At 41.1% G+C, this 21,283-nt stretch overlaps 1 protein-coding gene across 1 annotated transcript in view; it reads left to right on the top strand.

The window, feature by feature from the left end:
• prmt8 (protein arginine methyltransferase 8) overlaps nucleotides 1-21,283 on the top strand; it is a 71,065-nt gene that overhangs the window by 22,572 nt on the left and 27,210 nt on the right. The window contains exons 2-3 of the mRNA XM_002938693.5: nucleotides 3,712-3,909; nucleotides 13,686-13,841. Coding sequence (XP_002938739.2) covers nucleotides 3,712-3,909; nucleotides 13,686-13,841 — 354 coding nt within the window. The remainder of the gene's footprint in view (nucleotides 1-3,711; nucleotides 3,910-13,685; nucleotides 13,842-21,283) is intronic.

The raw sequence follows: 21,283 nt of genomic DNA, 5'->3' as shown, positions 1-21,283 counted from the left end.
CTTTTCACCTATAGAAACAAATCAGTAGGCAACATTTCCTAATCACATGCTTTAAAGCAAGCATCTTATTGGTTGCAGTGCTCTACTGCACCTAGGCAAACTTTGTGCCTTTTATTACATGTGGGGGAACATACAAAAGGAACAATAACTCATAGCAGTAATTATCAGTGAAGCAATTTTCCAATTTTCTAGTTTTAAAAACTACCAATGAAAACGTTAAAACTAATTAAATAATCCATTTCTGTAAATTTCCTGGTGCATTTTCATCCAGAAAGATCAATTTTCCCTTTCTTTTTTTGAATGACATTATTAATGTGCCCCAAGCCCTTCGATTTCATAAATCTGAATAAGAATTAAAAAAAAAAAGTCTGATTCCATCATTTTCAGCAGATGCTGCAGCTCTAGTGCAGCGCACGGAAATGAAAGGGTTACATTGTCAATACGGTGCCACCAATATGTCACGGCCATCAGTCAAAGCCTTGGTGCAGGCTGCAGAAATATCTGAAGAATCGGCAGGAACTATTTTTAGAAGGCAACGAACGTGACCCACATTTCTATTCTCTGGTAGAAACACCTGGTGCATTTCAATTAACCCCCCCCCCCACACACACACACATGCCACAATCTGAATTTGGGACTGATTCGCTTTTGCAATTCCGTATGGGCAGCAGCAGATTTTAGTGCCGTTTGCCCTGATTGCTTTCCTCTGTTTCACCAAATGATATTAGTGGGATTCCCACGGCACTGCCTGTGTTCCGTGTCTTTGTTTGTTTCCTAATCCCCTCTGTGTCCCATCTTCCTTCTCTGTCAATTTGTTTACTTGATTATTTTCTGCCTCAAATGGTTCTTAGAATTAGGCTAGAATGATGTTGGAAATTAAAGGGGAAATTATCTTTATTAGTAACTGCTTTTGTCGACTTTTTTTAGGGGGGATTAGCTGCATCATACAGGGAAATCAAATACTTTCATGGAACATTCTTTTCTTCATCTAGCAGAATGAAATTAACTCCTGCTGGGAGTATATTTAAAGGAGAAAGAAAGGTAAAAACTAAGTAAGCTTTATTAGAAAGGTCTATGTAAATACAGCCATAAGCATTTACAGAAATGCTGCACTGACTTCTCTAAAAAAAGATTTCTTGTGTCTGTAATTCCTGTGCCACAGACACGCAGCTTTCTGCTCTCTCCTGCTCCCCCCTGCCTCAAGAATGCTAAGAACTCACTCCCCCCCTTAGGAATGTGGATCTGAGCCAATCAGCAGGAAGCTGACTCATAGTCTAACTAACTGAGCATGTTCACTTGGTCTGGGTGTCTGTGCAGGAGTGAGGCATCATGGGAACTTTCTTTACACAGCTCAGCGTTTTTTCTTCCTGTTTGGCTTCTGATCTTCTGAACAGGAGAAATATGGGGAGACTTAAGGGCACTATTGAGACAACTGAAGGTATGCCTGCAGCTTGAGATTAACTCTTTACTAGCCTTTCCTTCTCCTTTAAAGTAAAAATATACATTTTATAGTAGGTGTTAATCATTGTTTGTATGTGTTTGGGGTTGGATTGGCCCACCAGGATACTCAGGGCTGGAACTAGGGGTAGGCAGAAGAGGCAGCTGCCTAGGGCGCAATGATTGTGGGGCACCAGGCGAGAGCCTCTCCTGCCTACCCCTAGTCTGTGCTCCATTTTCATTGCCCCCCACCGCTTGTCATTACACGGAGGGGCAACTATTGCTTCTCATCACGCAGGTGCAGGGCGAAGTGGCCGATTGGGTTGCCTAGGGCACCCGGTCGGCTCGGCCCGCCCCGCCCCTGGGGATACTGGTAAAAAGTCCTGGAAAGCGCTGAAATGCCTAAAGAAAGCGCTGAGGGACTGGGGAGCCGAGCTACATAGGATTTCCCTCCAGCTAACAAGGAGTTAATGAGGTCAGCTTACTGGGCGGGAAAGTAAGCAGCTTTTACTCACCCCTCCCCTTCTGCTTGACAGTTTTCTCTGCAGGGGTCACACAGCAGGCACGGAGCTGCATCTCCCTCCCTCCCTCCCTGTTTAAGAGCAAATAGCTACACCCATTGGTCGGCATAATCTGTTATTTGCATGCTTTAAATAATTTTATTTGCAGGCTTTCCAAAAAAAAAAAAAAAAAAAGTTTTTTTTTTGTATAATTTACATTTCGGTTTGTCACAGCAAATGGCGGGGGACAGTCCTTGGCCATTTATTTTCTGGTGGTGTTTTGAGGGTTTTTCACATGCCCACTGCTTTGCAGTGGCCGGCATTCGTTTGAAACAGTTAAATAAAAAAAACGTTGTTGCGATGTTTGGAAAAGTTGTATTACATGGCAAGGACTGTTTTGTTCTATGTTATGAAATAAAGCTGTGGCCGAACTCCACCCACATAAAGAAAAGCCCTGGTGTCATAGTGTTTTTTTCTTGGTTAGGCATTGTCGGCAAAAGGGGTCAATTCTGGTGGGGAGGGAATAAGTCTCCGCAGTCTTGTGGGCCCCAGTTTGTCTTTCTATGACAAGGAAGTTTATTGCATCTCTCTGCACCCCAATATTTACATATTTACTCTTTAACCATTGTGCCTCTCTCTATACCATCCCAATCATAAAGATCTCTATACCACTATCAGTACACAGTGAAGAGCTGCAGGAAAGGGTGTTTGTTCAAAAAAAAAAACAAAAAAAACAGTGTTCTTCTTTGTATTCATGCACTGAGACCACGGTTATAACTTTCTGGACTGTCAGATTAAAAAAACAGCTCTAATATTACGATACTACATTATTGCCCAGCTAAGTGTATTGCAATAAACTTTACTTTACATAAGCTTGCTTTTAAAAAAAAGGTGGATGGGGGGGGGGCAGTACTAGAGTTTAGAACCTGAGAATGACAGCACAGAATGTAAAATGGAAGGGAATGTTGGGAAACATTAGATAGGGGAAAGAGTTGAAAAGGTTTAAGAATAAAGTATCTAGTAGAATTAAGTCTAAAACAACTGGACTATTTTCTTCTTCCAAGAAGCCATTTGGATGAGTGGTGATACGTTTTCAAGAAAAACTCAGAAAAGTCCAGTTGTTTTAGACTTAATTCTACTAGATACTGTATATCATGACCTGAATGAATGAGAATCTTCATAGACATAATGTTAAAGAATAAAGACGATGACAAAGAAAATAGGAGGATCTGGCATGTATGGGTTTCATTTACTGCTGTAAATCTGCTATCTGTATTGATCTTACTGGCATGTAGGCGAGTAATGCAATTCTCTGAATCCATTTTCAGCAATGATTTTACTGGCATGTCTGGGGCTAATGCATTTCTCTAAATATTGTTTTTTAGTGAACTTACTGGCAAGTCTGGATTATACAGTGCTCATTACAGCTAAATATAATGTCTTTCTTTGTAAATATGTTTATTTACAAAGAAAGACATTATATTTAGCTGTAATGAGCACTGTATAATCCAGACTTGCCAGTAAGTTCACTAAAAAACAATATTTTTACTGTTGTATAGCAGCATATATTGTATAGCAGTATATGTAATACATACTGTACGTAGCACACTCAAGCATTAGTGGGCATGGCTGGATGTGTTATTTTAACTGGGTTGAGGTCAGATAGGTCATCATCATGGCCTTTAATGGTTCACCTTTCAGTTCAGAAATATTGGGAAGTATGGCATGGGACACAGTGGCAATTTTCACATCAGTCCTTATTTTTTTCTTGTAGGTTCTTGGTGGTCCCTCCCAACCTGTTCAGCCAGTGGTAGTTCCGAAGCCTATTCCACCGCCTATCCAAAAAGTCATACATACCCCTATTCAACCAAGCTGCCCTGGCAGAGGGAAAATGGCTAAACTGTTAAATCCAGAAGAGATGACATCAAGGGATTACTACTTTGATTCCTATGCCCATTTTGGAATTCATGAGGTAAGAACAGCATGTAAAATAGGGGGGGGGGGGGTCCTTTATGATTACTTCATCCCCTACATTGTCAGTATGGCTGCCCAGTGGGGTGGGAGGCTGACAGGTGAATGTGGAACAACCAGATTGCTAGAAGTAATTATTAAAATTAGGGCTTGTATACCATCTCAGCCACAGTTGCAGTCAGTCAAAAATGAATGCAGACATTGTCTCTATTGATGGCAAATAACCTGCACCCAAGGACACTCCTTGGTCTAATATTTGGCCCTATAGTTGCACTTATTACAGTCCAGCACCATTGGTTGGATAAAACTGGTATTGGACATTTATGTTTCCTTTGGAGAGCTAAATTTTAACTAAAGAAGTAGGACAGAAATGTTGTCAGTTGTGTTTTCAGCTTCCATATCCGCCCAAGGCCATCAATGCCCTTTAGCAGGGAAGATCTGTGCCCATGAAGATGTCCCTAGTAGCTCCCCCACCTTCTTTTCTGCTGATTCCCAGCACATGATCTGTGCTGCTGTCACTCACCTGAGCTTAGGGACCGATGCACAATATACAGTATGTATAACATATAAATGTCACTGGCACTCCTAACAATATGTATGTATGTATATATTACTTTATTTATAAAGCGCCACAAGGGTACGCAACGCTGTACAATCTTACAGAATACAAAATTACACACAGGGAGGACAAGTGATATAATAAATCAATAAATATATATATATATAGTATATATTATATAGTGCCATGTGGTATGAAACACAGTAGGAAGGAGGTCCCTGCCCCGTAGAGCTTATAATCTAAGTGGTTGGGTAACATACAGGCACAAATTGGAAGGTAAGAGTGCACCAGGTACAGTAACATTGAAAAATAAAAATGTTTTAAAATAATTAAAATATAATGTACTGTTGCCCTGCACTGGTAAAAGTTGTGTGTTTGCTTCAGAAAGACTACTGTAGTTAATAGAAATAGCTGTTGTGTAGCCATGGGGGCAGCCATTTAAATTGAAAAAAGGAGAAAAGGCACAGGTTACATAAGAAGATAACAGATAAACTGTGTAGAATACAAAGGGAATCTATGCTACTTATCTGTTATCTGCTTAGTAACCTGTGCCTTTTCTCCTTTTTTCAATTTAAATGGCTGCACCCATGGCTACACAGCAGGGTATTTATATAAGCTGTAGTAGTGTTTATGAAGCAAACACACAACTTTTACCAGTGCAGGGCAATAGTACATAATATATTAATTATTTTTATACACTTTCATTTTTTGGTGTTACTGTTCCTTTAAGCGCAGGACTAGGCAAAATAATGTTTTAGTGCTCCAGAAGGTAACAGCTTGGGCTCCTGTGCACAAGTTTTAAGGAAATATTACTACCATTGAGATGCTGAACCTTTAGGATAGGTCAGATAGGTCAGTATATAAAATATGGCATTTCAAGTCATATTCATTTTAAAGATTTAGTTCTCCTTTAGTGGCTATAACTCTGTTTATTATCTTTATTCATACATATGTAGGAATGTGCAGAAAAAGATTACCTGTAATAATTCCCTTAAGAACCAGATATGCTCCAGGAGAAAGTTGTCAAAAGAAATTCAATGTTGGGGCTATTACAGGTTTCTAAGAATAGAAATGTATCTCTGTGTATCTGTCAAGGGAAACTTGAAACATATCACTGCTCTAATCTCTAGGGGGGCCACTGAGCCCAATGCATACAAATTATTAGGGCAAAAAACTAGGACAAGAATAATATTCTGCAAGTGATGCGCTGCAGTTTGAGATTCTGGATTTTGCACATATTTATTTGCAAGTCTCTAGATTCCGTTTAAGGAGGATGTGCCACTATCAGTATGCACCAACATATAATAAAGGGTTAAAACTCTTCCCCAGCTTCTTAGGACCAGATTAATGCTCCAATGAGAGCCCTGGTTGCTCTGTCTACACCTTGCTCCCTGTTACTCCAAAAAAGAGACCATTCTCAAATTATTTTAGTTTATTAGCCTTTATTTATATGTCTATGATTTAAAAGGGTTTGTTCACCTTTAAATTAACTTTTAGTATGTTGTAGAGAGTCCCATTCTTTTTTTTATTCATTGTTTTTTGATTCATTGCCACGCTTAAAATATGTCTGTGAATTATGCGTTATTATTTCTATTAGATAATTATCACAATACGATGGAAATAATGCTTTGTGATATTTGAGATTTTTGCCCATGCGATATGACTAGTAACGTATGTGAAATGACTTTGATGAATCGGTACTTAAAGAACACTTTTTAACGCATAAAACTATGCGTTTTATGCGGCCCCATAGTCTCTTATACCATCCAGGCCCAGATTTGTGGAGAGGCCGCAAAGACCCGGGCCTAGGGTGGAAACTAAATTTTTAAATTTTGCCCCCATACGGAGCAATGGAGACTTCTCCCCACTGCTCCATATGGGAGTTTAAATGTTTGCGCAGGGGAGGAGGAGGAGTGATCAAGGGGGGCGGCCTTGGGGCGCCCGGAACGCGAATCCGGCGCTGATACCACCACCTCTATATGGCGATGTGGCAAATCTCTCCCACTTCACCAGAAAACGTGTGAATCATTTCAAACAGCAAAAAATCAGCGAGAATTTTGCGCGTCAAAAAGAAATTGTTGCGTCTGCAACAATTTTCTTTTATGTGGGTGCCAATTTTTGGTCACTTGGCAAATCCATGCCTGGCGAATTATTTCGACCATCACTAGTTCCGGTTGAAAACGGAAGTTTATTTTTCTAGGGTGTGAGGAGCCTGCTTTAAAAGTGATTCATTGTTTTTTTCATGTCGGTTTCAGGAGATGGATGGGCGATGGAGGCCTTCTTATCTCCTGCTCTGTTTGGATTTAGCCAAGATTGTACAGGGAGAGGCAGGGGGTGGAAGCTTACCGGAAGTTTGTCACGAGACAAGCTAAGCCCTATCAATATATGGAAATGTTATTTATTTAAACTCTACTTATGCCATTAACATTTCTGTATGGCAAAAATGCTAAAATAGGCATATGGTCAATGTGAAAAATTGGTATCACTGGTCCTTTAAAGTCAGAAAACAATTAAGTTAGCCAGCAAAATCTTGTGCTGTTGCTCTCCTTAGCTAACCAGAGAAATACCAGATGACCTCCTCTTTCCTCACTAATTTAATTTACCTCCGCTACAACCTTAATTTTAAGTAGCAAGGCGAATAGCAGGTGGTGCATTTGTTTTAAATTCATTATATTAGCAGCATAAAAACTAAAATCATAATAACTAGATGAAAATAGTTCATGTAATTTGCAAAAGTGCTCAGAAGAGCACTCTGAGAATTTTATATAAATTTGTTTTGAGGGTTTGCATTTCCTTCAAGGTCCCCACCACATTCACACAAAGTATGGTAAATAAACTAAAACTAATTTAAAGAATCCCCTAAGAATGAGAAATTGGGAAATCTTCTTGAGCTAGCCCTATTCATTTGAAAAACCCAATTGGACATACTTCCCCTTTAAAACTGTTTGACTACCCCTGTCTCTCACTACCTCTTCCCTCCTCATCTTTTCATAATATCAAACAGGCGCTAAAAACCCAATATGCTGAGCTGGATTTTTTACATTTTTTTGCAAAATACATAGATTTGTACTAACTATGACATAATTCAGTTGAGATTTCCTGACCCATCATACAATTTATCTCAGTGGGAAGAGGAAGAGAAGAACAACAGCAGAAATGCAGGCACCTCTGTAAGTGCTGTAGTGCCATATTATATTTATTATATAATAAATAAAACGGAATAAGAGTGTGCAATACTGTAATGTTACTTGGTTGCCAAATAAACCCTTTATGGCTACTCTGGGCAAATCACAGGTTACACTGACCTTCACAATAAAGGATGTGCCTTTGTTTACCATGTTAGTTATCCAGTATGTTGTAAAATTACCCAGATGGATACCCGGAGTTGTTTAACAGTTAATGACCCAATTCAGCCTTCAAAGTTGAAAACAAATAAGCCACCAACGACTTGTATTCTTAGAGCTTCTGAACATAGGATCTAACTCTAGCTAGTCCTCATCCATTTTGATTTGAACTTCTCTAAGGGCTCTGGACAACATTCTACTTCTTTGCCTAGGGGTTTAAAAGAAAGATGGTAACATATCTCCTATACCTGTTGTTCCTAAACTGTGGGCTGACTCCTCTGGGGGGCATGGAAGGTGGAAGGTGGAAGGTGGGGCTCAGCATGAAGACCAGTAATGGTCAAAGGTCTGTTGTCACTCACAAGCCACATGGTAATAGGTAATTTTCTTTCCACCAGCAACATTAAGAAGGCAGCGGGAGCTTAGAGAGATTAAAGCGTGCCTGAGAGATTGGTGCAGCGAGGAAGCTTTGGGTTTCTGGAGAACTGGGCTGTTTTTTCAATTGGCTACAGGATCTTTGCCAGGGATGGGCTGCACCTCAATGTTGGTGCAGCTACTTTGTGGGAGAAAATGGCTAGAGAGTTGGAGGAGATTTTAAACTAGGCGTGGGGGGGGGGTGCAGTGAGTAATTCTGTAGTAGACAGGTTAAATGAGGTAGTGCTTGGGGGTACTGATAATGGCAGGGAGGACAAATAAGCTGTATAGGCAAAATTCTCACACTGGTCCAAGCATTAAATGTATGGTTACAAATGCAAGGAGTTTAATTGGTAAATTGGCATAGCATCTGTTTCTGATATTCTCAGACTCTCTTTAATCTGGTATGGTACCTGTGGTTTGGAGGAAAGATGATGCCATTCCTATATTTAAAAAGGGATTACATTCTCAGCCTTGGCAATTATGGGCCAGTAGGTTTGACATCTATGATGGGCAAGTTATTTGAAGGTTTGTTAAGGTATGACATTCAAAATTATGTACTGGAGAATGGCATTATGAGCAGTAATCAGCATGGCTTTATGAAGGACAGGTCATGTCAGACCAATCTGAATGATTTTTATGATGAGGTAAGTAAGAAGCTGGACAGTGGGGGTGCAGTAGATGTGATCTATTTGGATTTTGCCAAAGCATTTGATACCGTTCCCCACAAACGACTGCTTTCTAAGCTAAGGTCTATTGGTCTTAGTGAAGTCGTTTGCACATGGATAGTAAATTGGCTACAGGATCGGGTAAAGAGGGTGGTTGTTAATGGTACATTCTCTACTTGGAATAAGGTTCTCAGTGGGGTCCCTCAGGGTTCTGTACTGGGTCCACTTTTGTTTAACTTGTCCATTAATGACTTAGGAGAGGGTATTATACTGTATGTAATGTATCAGTGTTTGCAGATGACACAAAACTCTGCCCAATCATTTCTACCTAGGATGTGGCATCCTTGCAGCATGATCCTGACAAACTAGCAATCTGTGTGGCTAAGTAGCAAATGAGATATAAAAATATGCAAGCCCCGTATACCCTTAATGGGACTGCACTAGGCAAATCCATAATGGAGAAGGACCTTGGAGTCCTTGTAAATAATAAACTTGGCTGTAGCAAACAATGCCAGGCAGCAGCTGCAAGGGCAAACATGGTTTTGAGCTGTATTAAAGGGGGAGGAGGGGGTTATTCTTCCACTTTACAAATTGGTGGTAAGGCCCCATCTAGAATATGGGGCACGGAGAAGGGCAACTAATTGCGGTTGTTTACACTGGAGAAGAGGCGCTTAAGGGAGGATATGATAACTATGTATAAATACAGTATATAAGGGGATCATATAATAATCGTACTAATGATTTATTTACCAGTAGGTCCTTCCAACTGACACAAGGGCACCCACTCCGTTTAGAAGAAGGGAGGTTCCATTTAAATATTCAGAAAGGATGTTTTACAGTGAGAGCTGTGTGAGAGCTGATTCAGTCTTACTGGCTGATACATTATATAACTTTAAGAAGGGGCTGGATGGATTTTTTTAGAGAGGCTTCAGGTGGGTTTTTTTTTGCCTTCCTCTGGATCAACTAGCAATTAGGCAGGTTATATTAAGCTTGAACGTGATGGACGTGTTTCTTTTTTCAACTTACTATGTTACTATGTAGTATATTTTACATAGAATGGATATTCTCTACTAAGAAAGACTTCTTGGGCCCACTGGAGAGCCTGACACCCTGACACCCTAAGCCCACTCTTACAGAAATTTAAGATAGTGGCTAAGGGGAATTGTTCTAGGCTGGGGCTCATTAGGTCCTTGACCAACCAAGAGATCCTCTGGGAGACCAGTCTATCAATGTGTGAAACAATACTGATTCCCAAAATAAAACATTTAAATGCTGTATTTCATGGAGCCCTCACAAGCCTTCAAATTGACAGTTTTTACTTGTGCGCATAAAGACAGATCTGAGTTCTAGTAGTTGATTTTGACCAGTGTTTAAAGCTAGCCATACACTGAAAGATCTGATCATTTAGCAAGGTCGCCAAATAAGCAGATCTTTTCTTGATATGCCTATCGATCAGATCACATTGACCTTACCTTAAAGTAATCACAAGACAATTATTTGGCATCATCAGTCAGGCTGCTTTGGTTTTAGGTACAAAGGTAAGCATTCCTTAATTGCCCTTCAAACCTGTCTTCCATGACCAGGAATAAATAGGAAAGCAAGGAAAGCCTTCTCTCAGAATCACTCTATTTCACCTTAAAAACAAATAAATAAGGTTGAGGAGACTGCCTCATACAGACAAAAGCAAACAAAAGGAATTCTGGGAATGAATTCCAAACTCTTAAAAAAATCCCATTTACATGGGTTTATCCTATAGGCTACAGCTCACCCACTGGGTTTGAAGCTGAAGCCAGGACAATAGCTGATCAGATTCCCAACTACAGACCGGTTTCGCCTTTTTTGAGGCTCATCAGTGTAGTGCAGGGTTTTCTGATCAGCTTAGGTAGAGTCACCATGTGGTTCTACAAACAAATAAATAAGGTTGAGGAGACTGCCTCATACAGAAACCGGTCTGTAGTTGGGAATCTGATCAGCTATTGTCCTGGCTTCAGCTTCAAACCCAGTGGGTGAGCTTTAGCCTATAGCAGTGATCCCCAACCAGTGGCTCGTGAGCAACATGTTGCTCCCCAACCCCTTGGATGTTGCTCCCAGTGGCCTCAAAACAGGGGCTCATTTTTAAATTTCTGGTAAGGGGGCAAGTTTTGGTTGTATAAAAACCAAGTATAATGCCATACAGAGCCTCCTGTAGGCTGCCAGTCCACATAGGGGCCATTAAGTAACCAATTATAGCTCTTATTTGCACCCCCAGGAACATTTATTCATGCTTGTGTTGCTCCCCAACACTTTTTCCATTTGAATGTGGCTCACGGGTATAAAAGGTTGGGGATCCCTGGCCTATAGGATAAACCCATGTAAATGGGATTTTTTTAAGAGTTTGGAATTCATTCCCAGAATTCCTTTTGTCTATTTCACCTTGACATTAGTCCTGCATCCAAATTCTTTATTCCTCCATGTGGTCGGGCTGGACTGTTCAGACATGAATCTTCTGGTTATCTCTCCAGCACTCCTTCTGCTCCACACTAATTACTATATTGCATGATAAAACTGGATATCAGAAAGCCAAGGCCTCTATGAACAGGACAGAAAGGAACCTGACAGATGCACTAACTCCCTTTTCCCTCTATTTCTTGCTTTTTCACTTTGGCTATTCTAATGAGACTGAGCAAGAGCAAATAACAAATCCCAAGAGGCACTCAGCCTGCAGCATGCTGGAGTGGATATCCCTGACCTTTATACTATAAATATTCTTGCACAGGTCCCAAGAATCTCCTACAGAACAAGTGCTGGGAGGTGGGAGGGAGAAACCCTTAGCATATAATAGAAATTTGGAAAGTAATGCATGTAGCTTAGCTTAGAGAGACTGTAAGAAACAGTTTAATAGCCTAAGTCACAGATAGAAAAGTTTTGGCAAGGGCAGGTGGAAGTCATGTTTGGAATCTCTAGATCACAAAGGCAAATTGTAGAAGGTTGTTTGCTAATTAGTAGCATGTCCCAGCTAGAAGGGAACTCCGACAATCTGCACTTCATGTGCAAGTTTTCAAAGTTCCAAAAAGACCAATTAGTCAGTGTCCAGATTGCACCAATATAAGTCAGTGGGAACAGTGTTTATTACCATGACAACATATGCCAGGCACAGGCAAACTGATTCAGAAGAGGAACACTGGTCACAAGGGTCAACAATGGCGACAGAATTTATCACCTCTGGAACTGAATATTCCCAACCATTCCAGAGCTTTACAAACTAGAATAAATGGCAGGACTGTCAATTAGAAACTCCATGGTGAACATGCAAAGACATCCAAAGATAGTTAGCATGAGGTAAGGGACATACATTCTAGTCCTCTAAGCAATATGATAAAATTGTGCTCTAATCTAAGTTGTGTTTAAGCTAAAAGATGCCTTCAAAACTTTACAGGGATCATTTATGACTTCCTAGGTAGTGTAATGCCCCCATATTTTGTACAGTGCTGACTTTGTTAGTCAGTGTGTGCAAGATGTACAAGTTAGAGAGAGCCAGGAGAAGAAGGCCACACTTTGTTATCTTTTCATGCCCTATGCCAGGCAATAAGGACAGGAGTGGCCGCCATCTCCTAACACTGTGATCTACTCCTCTCGCTGGATTTTGAATCCTGCACTAGGAGCCAAGTGTAGCATTTACCAGTGCTTGCTAGATGACATCTATGGAGTGCAATCTTACATCCCTTAGTGCTCTAGGCCCATGGAAAAGTAAATGTCCCCCAGTGACAACAGTTATACATGGTTGTGGATCCCTAGAGTTATGGACAGCCATCTCCTGGTAATTACAATTGGTTTCCTATACACCATGCATTGAACCAGCATGTCCCACCATAGTCCCTAAATTTGCTGTCTAGCGTTGGTCTTGCAGGTCCTTCAGCTTCCTGAGCAACTTTGGTTTCCAGTAATACTTCCCATTTATTTCTAACTCATTTTAACTTCATGATCAGCAATTAGCATTTTTGTCGCCTTGCATACTTTTGAATATTGCTTAAGTCTTGATTTTCTATCCAGCATTGATCATTTTAAAGGGCATTTATACAATAAAGCATGTTTAGAAATTACAATTGTATCGTTAGGACCTAAAAATCCATCACCAACCTCAGCCTCTGGGAATTCATCATCTTGGCAGCTGAAACTTAGCGATACTCTTGGCAAAATATTGGCATAATTACTTGAAACCTACAAGGCTATTCATTACATATATAGTACTACTTTGCTTGATTAACTTTTGAGTTTGCCAGACTGGATGATTATGCATGTTTAACCCCACTTAAACCAGAACAATAGTTCTAAGTACTGTAGTTTAACTTCTCAAAAGAGATGGTTAAATCAAGACAACACAGGTTTTAATGGCCAGCGTTAAAATCCTATACAGTGGAATAGTGCTAGTATGGTGGCTGTCTTGGTAACCTAGTTACCAGTAGGGGGGTGATCAACTGTTGGCCTGCTAAGATTGACCTAATTCCAAGAAACTATAAAATCATTGCGCTAAAGTGTTGTATCCAGTCCTGGACTGGGATTTAAAATATGGACTGGCATTTTAAATAAACAGAGGCCCAAATATCCCCTCTGTGGCATCTTACAGCAGCCCCTCTGGCATTTGCTAGAATCCACTGATTGTGCCAGGCCATCATGGTTGTATCCCATTTCTACTAATGCAATGACATTACTTGCTTGGTTTGTAAACACACTCTTCCATTGCAATGACCCTATCTCAAACTATTTTCTAATGCAGTAGAGATGAAATAAATGCAATGCTTTTCTCTTTTACCCTTAGGAAATGTTGAAGGATGAGGTCCGCACGCTAACATACCGGAACTCCATGTATCACAATAAACATGTCTTTAAGGATAAAGTTGTCTTGGATGTGGGTAGTGGCACTGGGATTCTTTCCATGTTTGCTGCCAAGGCTGGAGCACGAAAAGTCTACGGGGTAAGACAAGAACCAATTAGGATGAAGGAGAAAGAGAAACTATATGAAACTATATTTGCTCTTCCAAAGAAACATTTTTGCAGCTTTTCTCTTCATGGTAAACATACACAAGACATTTTCTAGATTATTATTTTAACACGCAATAATTATGTGGGGACGCCAAGGAGCACTTCTTACCTACCATATGGCTGTTTTCTGCACCTCACACTGAATAAAAATCTATTGTGAGGCCCAGAGCAATGCATCATAGGCCTAAGGCAGCTCTGTCGCAGTAAATGTGTATCTAAGGGGGCTTAGATTTACCATATGACTGCATATTGTTACAAACATAAACAATATAATATCAAAAATAAAACAATATTTTAAATAATATTTTCATCAATATCAATGTCAGGATAATGAAACCATAGCCAATCTGAAAATTTGAAAACAGACTCCATAATCCATTTTCCTGCATAGACTTTTCTGTAAGAATAATAGTCATTGTCTTTGATTTGGTGCCATAAGGAGGTGTGGGCACAGATTGGCCATATTTCTTCTGCATATACTTGGAATGCTTTTATGTTTATGAAATGTCAGTTAATCCTTGGGGGGGGGGGGGGGGGGGGGGGTGTAGGTATGAGAATGTGGCCCCTGTGGTCAAGTTACTATCCCGAGCCATATTTAAACAGATCTCCAGAAATGGTGTCCACCTTAATATATGGTCATTTAATCTAATAAAGTGAAGTGACACTGTTAGAGGGCAGTTATTATACCATAAAAAATGACAGTGATAGACCATAATGTACATATCGTTACATTTAAATGAGCATTCCTCAAGTCCCATTTGTTACTAATACAGTAGAACCCCGAATTTATGTCCCCGCATTTTACGTTTTCCCGCTTTTACACCATTTTTTTGTGGTCCCACCAATTTTAATGCATTCCTATGGGCTCTATTCACGGATTTTACATATGAATTTCCCACATTTTACACTGTTTTTATCATGCCTCTCCCTAGCAAATCGCTTAGTTTTAAGGTGAAAATACAGCTTACTTTAGGAATTAAAGTTTCCCCCATGTCTTGCGATCACAGGCGCCATCTTAGGAAGGTCAGCGTCACCACTATCGCCTCATATTTCATACTGCGCATGTGTGCCTATCCGGAAATGTACAAAATACAGTGAGAGTTGCACAAGTATGGGGAACAGCTGTACAAGGTGTGGATTTTTGTTAAAAGAGTACAGATTTTTGTTTTAGATGGAACAATACAGTGCTGTACAGTATTCTTTTCCACATCTTATTAATTTATAGTGATATTCAAACTTTTAGCAAACACATGCATTAAATGCAAAATGTTTTACAGTACTGTAAAAAGTTGTTTCAGTACTTCTGCTAAAACCTGTGAAATAACACAGTAAAGGAACTATGTTGCAAATAAAAAAATTATTCCTGTAAAAACGTAAATAGGGGTTCTACTGTATCTAAATCAGTGATCCCCAGTCAGTGGCTTGTGTTGTTCAGTAGTCCCTTGGATGTTGCTCCCAGGTGCTTATTTTCAAGTTCCTGGCCTGGAGGCAAGTTTTGGTTGCAATAAAACCATGTGTATTACCAAATAGAGCCTCATGTAGGCTGCCAGTCCACACAGGGGCTACCAAGTAGCTAATCACAGCCCTTATTTGGCAACCAAAAACATTTTTCATGCTTTTGTTGCTCCCCAACTCTTTTAACACCTTAGTGCGGCTCATGGGTAAAAAAAGGTTGGGGATTCCTGATCTAAATAATAGGTAATCTGATTGAGGTGTTTGTGTGGAACACTTAACTAATGTATTCTAATGGGCATCAGCTGAAGAACTAGAACTTTGGTGCTGGCCCTCTGGGGGGGAAGAGCCTAGAGCAGTGGCAGAGGGGAACAGCGAGAAGGTTAGTTTGCGTAACATTTGGAGAGAAGTTTTATTTGCACAACTAAATACACCTAAAATCTCATCTTGGAGGTCAGGCAGAGTGAGATTTGCGTTTGTGCCCTGTAGGTAGAAAATTTTCCATAGGGTTTTTACCCTCAAAGTAAAAGACAGGAATACAGCACTGCCTACATTTAACAGCTCTGTATCCATTTAAACATGCAAGCTAGGGTGCACAGTGGAGCCCTGTACTATCCGATGGCCAGATTTTTTTATCCTCCCCCTAGGTGCAGAGAGCAGCCATATTCTGGGGCTTTTTACATGAGCACTAAAGGGTGCACTTTTTGCAGCCTTTTTTTGTCCTTGGCAAACTGCCACCTGTGTTGTACTTAGTAACCCATAGGAACCAATCAGTGATTAGCTTTTGTCAGCAAGCTATGGATAAAACTCTCTGAACTAAGAAAACAAAATTTGGTTACAAATTAGTCTAGTGTTGATAAATGGGTCCCACAATGTTCTTTTAATGATGTGCTCATATTTCATTTATTCCTATTAATAAAATATTAGGGCAGAATGTTCCTTCCTACAACTTCCTGTACCTTTTATTGGCTATTAATGCAATAAAAACACAATGGTTTAGCATGCAGTCTTAATACTGGACCACAGTATTATTATTATTATTATTATTATTATTATTATTATTATTATTATTATTATTATTATATCCAGAAACCAAAAGATAAAACAGTCATTAGTGTTTTATTTTCTCCCAAAATGTCATGTTATAACAAAACAGATGCTGCGGTTGGACAGTTATTTATCATTTAAATCTCTTACAGCCAAATGCATTAAGTTCGTCGAGCTAATTTGCGGATTGAGGTTCTTCTCTAAATTGAATAATTCATAAGAAATTATTTTTGTTTATTTTAGATGAAATGATTCAGGGTGATACAGTCTGCAGCGGTCGCCTCTATCATATAAAAATATAATGTATTTCAGTATCCAATTCATGGATCGGCCAATGTGGCTACGACTGATTGCTTCAATGCAGCAAAAAGTCGTTTTCGATGCATAATTTTTTCATTTTATCAGCAAACTGATGCTTATATGTACTGGAGACGCGGCCAATCAGCTCGATGCTCACCCAGCATTTCCATTGTTTCTGTCTACACACATCCTGTAGTTCATTGGGAGCTGTTAATGACATTCGCTGCCTTCAGTTATAGTGTGTGAATTTTTTTTTACATGACATGACAAAACTCATTTTCTTTCTATAAATCGAGATGTCTGAATAACCAAAGGTAGGTTGGGAAATCATTGTGCATCATTTTCCTGAGACTTAAAGGGTACAAAAACCCAAAAGTAAAATGACAACAATAAAAAGAAACCTTTCCAACTTCTAATAGGGATGCCCTGTATCATTTTTGGATTTAGGTAAATGACGAATCCTCCATCAAATATGCATAGTAACACAGTAACATAGTAAATTAGGTTGAAAAAAGACACATTTCCATCACGTTCAACCATAATGCCTATATATAACCTGCCTAACTGCTAGTTGCCCCAGAGGAAGGCAAAAAACCCCATCTGAAGCCTCTCTAATTTGCTGCAGAGGGGAAAAAATTCCTTCCTGACTCCAAGATGGCAATCGGACCAGTCCCTGGATCAACTTGTACTAAGAGCTATCTCCCATAACCTTGTATTCCCTCACTTGTACTGAGAGCTATCTCCCATAACCCTGTATTCCCTCACTTGTACTGAGAGCTATCTCCCATACCCCTGTATTCCCTCACTTGTACTGGGAGCTATCTCCCCTACCCCTGTATTCCCTCACTTGTACTAAGAGCTATCTCCCGTACCCCTGTATTCCCTCACTTGTACTAAGAGCTATCTCCCCTACCCCTGTATTCCCTCACTTGTACTAAGAGCTATCTCCCGTACCCCTGTATTCCCTCACTTGTACTAAGAGCTATCTCCCCTACCCCTGTATTCCCTCACTTGTACTAAGAGCTATCTCCCCTACCCCTGTATTCCCTCACTTGTACTAAGAGCTATCTCCCATAACCCTGTATTCCCTCACTTGTACTGAGAGCTATCTCCCCTACCCCTGTATTCCCTCACTTGTACTAAGAGCTATCTCCCCTACCCCTGTATTCCCTCACTTGTACTGAGAGCTATCCCCCCTACCCCTGTATTCCCTCACTTGTACTGAGAGCTATCCCCCCTACCCCTGTATTCCCTCACTTGTACTAAGAGCTATCTCCCGTACCCCTGTATTCCCTCACTTGTACTGAGATCTATCTCCCATACCCCTGTATTCCCTCACTTGTACTGAGAGCTATCCCCCCTACCCCTGTATTCCCTCACTTGTACTGAGAGCTATCCCCCCTACCCCTGTATTCCCTCACTTGTACTGAGAGCTATCCCCCCTACCCCTGTATTCCCTCACTTGTACTAAGAGCTATCTCCCGTACCCCTGTATTCCCTCACTTGTACTGAGATCTATCTCCCCTACCCCTGTATTCCCTCACTTGTACTGAGAGCTATCTCCCCTACCCCTGTATTCCCTCACTTGTACTGAGAGCTATCCCCCCTACCCCTGTATTCCCTCACTTGTACTAAGAGCTATCTCCCGTACCCCTGTATTCCCTCACTTGTACTAAGAGCTATCTCCCCTACCCCTGTATTCCCTCACTTGTACTAAGAGCTATCTCCCGTACCCCTGTATTCCCTCACTTGTACTAAGAGCTATCTCCCCTACCCCTGTATTCCTTCACTTGTACTAAGAGCTATCTCCCCTACCCCTGTATTCCCTCACTTGTACTAAGAGCTATCTCCCATAACCCTGTATTCCCTCACTTGTACTGAGAGCTATCTCCCCTACCCCTGTATTCCCTCACTTGTACTGAGAGCTATCTCCCCTACCCCTGTATTCCCTCACTTGTACTGAGAGCTATCTCCCCTACCCCTGTATTCCCTCACTTGTACTAAGAGCTATCTCCCCTACCCCTGTATTCCCTCACTTGTACTGAGAGCTATCCCCCATACCCCTGTATTCCCTCACTTGTACTGGGAGCTATCCCCCCTACCCCTGTATTCCCTCACTTGTACTGAGATCTATCTCCCATACCCCTGTATTCCCTCACTTGTACTGAGAGCTATCCCCCCTACCCCTGTATTCCCTCACTTGTACTGGGAGCTATCCCCCCTACCCCTGTATACCCTCACTTGTACTGGGAGCTATCCCCCCTACCCCTGTATTCCCTCACTTGTACTGAGATCTATCTCCCATACCCCTGTATTCCCTCACTTGTACTGAGAGCTATCCCCCCTACCCCTGTATTCCCTCACTTGTACTGAGAGCTATCCCCCCTACCCCTGTATTCCCTCACTTGTACTGAGAGCTATCCCCCCTACCCCTGTATTCCCTCACTTGTACTGAGAGCTATCCCCCCTACCCCTGTATTCCCTCACTTGTACTGAGAGCTATCTCCCCTACCCCTGTATTCCCTCACTTGTACTGAGAGCTATCTCCCCTACCCCTGTATTCCCTCACTTGTACTGAGAGCTATCTCCCCTACCCCTGTATTCCCTCACTTCTACTGAGAGCTATCCCCCCTACCCCTGTATTCCCTCACTTGTACTGAGAGCTATCTCCCCTACCCCTGTATTCCCTCACTTGTACTGAGAGCTATCCCCCCTACCCCTGTATTCCCTCACTTGTACTGAGAGCTATCTCCCCTACCCCTGTATTCCCTCACTTGTACTGAGAGCTATCCCCCATACCCCTGTATTCCCTCACTTGTACTGAGAGCTATCTCCCCTACCCCTGTATTCCCTCACTTGTACTGAGAGCTATCTCCCATACCCCTGTATTCCCTCACTTGTACTGAGAGCTATCTCCCGTACCCCTGTATTCCCTCACTTGTACTAAGAGCTATCTCCCCTACCCCTGTATTCCCTCACTTGTACTGAGAGCTATCTCCCCTACCCCTGTATTCCCTCACTTGTACTGAGAGCTATCTCCCCTACCCCTGTATTCCCTCACTTGTACTGAGAGCTATCTCCCCTACCCCTGTATTCCCTCACTTGTACTAAGAGCTATCTCCCCTACCCCTGTATTCCCTCACTTGTACTGAGAGCTATCTCCCCTACCCCTGTATTCCCTCACTTGTACTGAGAGCTATCTCCCATACCCCTGTATTCCCTCACTTGCTAAAAAGTCATTCAACCTTTTCTTGAAGGTATCTAATGTATCAGTCAGTACGAATGACTCGTAGAGAATTCCACAACTTCACAGCTCTCACTGTAACAAACCCTTTCCGAATACTTAGACGGAACTTCCTTTCTTCTAATCAGAATGGGGTCCATTAGAAAGTTATTATATGATCCCCTTAATATACAGTATAAAGTTATCCTATTACCTTTTAAGTGCCTCTTCTCACACTTACTGCAACTTGACCAGTCTTTCTTTATAACTGAGACTTTTCAAACCTTTCGCCGGCATAGTTGCCAAATTTGGCCAAATAGTGAACTAAATTAAAATCCATAATTATTTAAGTTTACTTCCCCAACAGCCTAAACAAATGGAAGGTAGAATATTGCGATCCACATGTCTGGCTAAACATATGGTTCCCTTTGTTCTGCCTACAAGCCAATAGATTGGATGCCATCAACAATCTGCTAGTTTTAGATTAACCTTTATAAACTAAGGGGCATAAACATGGACAAAAAATGTTTTATTTCTACCTAAAAACAGTGCAGAGTAGTTTTGGAAACACAAGGGATAATTTATGATGCTAGCGTTTTTGGATCTGCTTAAATTTCCCAGCAGTCAGTTGCAGAAAAAAATCCCATGTATTATAGGTACCTGCACTTATATACACTGTATAGTTTACTCTGCACCACTCAGTCCCTTCTGTTTCCTGTTCCGGATCGAGCACAGGTGTGACTGTTGACACAAGGGAATTGTGAAGTTACCGTCACCTACAGTATCAGTAAATTCAGGGTTCCCACAGCAGCCTGCTTTCAAACATTGCAGCAGAGAAAGAATGGGGGGACTTATGGCACTTCATACATTAAAATCCTCCCTATCTTGTAGGCAATAATGAATATATGGTGCTGGTTTTTGTCAAAAATTAAGATTATTTTTTAAAAAAGACCACTTCATTGGAGCTACCTAAAGATCCTCCCTGGTTTCTCCCTATCACACAGCATCCACTCCCCCCATGGTGATGTGCATAGGGATGGGGGAGTACCCAGTGGGCACACAGGTGTGCTGGACGATACATAAGTTACATTTCCCTCACCCAAGACCTTGGATTAGGGGTACACATACAGAAGAGGTACATATACAGCACCCCAGGCACGTGCCTCTCCTGCCTACCACTGGCTCCTACCCTGGTTATTGTAATGACACTGAGATCGTGGGAAATGCTGTGTAAAAAACATTAAAATTGTCCTTGTAGTCAAATATGAGCCCTTAAATCCAAATGTAACTGCTACTGAAAGCAATATCTGCCTGGCTGTATTATTCTGGTTCTGACTCCTGGAACTATGCAG

Source organism: Xenopus tropicalis, chromosome 3 (assembly GCF_000004195.4).
Source record: "Xenopus tropicalis strain Nigerian chromosome 3, UCB_Xtro_10.0, whole genome shotgun sequence".
Classification (NCBI taxonomy): domain Eukaryota; kingdom Metazoa; phylum Chordata; class Amphibia; order Anura; family Pipidae; genus Xenopus; species Xenopus tropicalis.
Note: the sequence above shows the minus strand (reverse complement) of the source record. Positions and strands in the feature narration are given on the sequence as shown.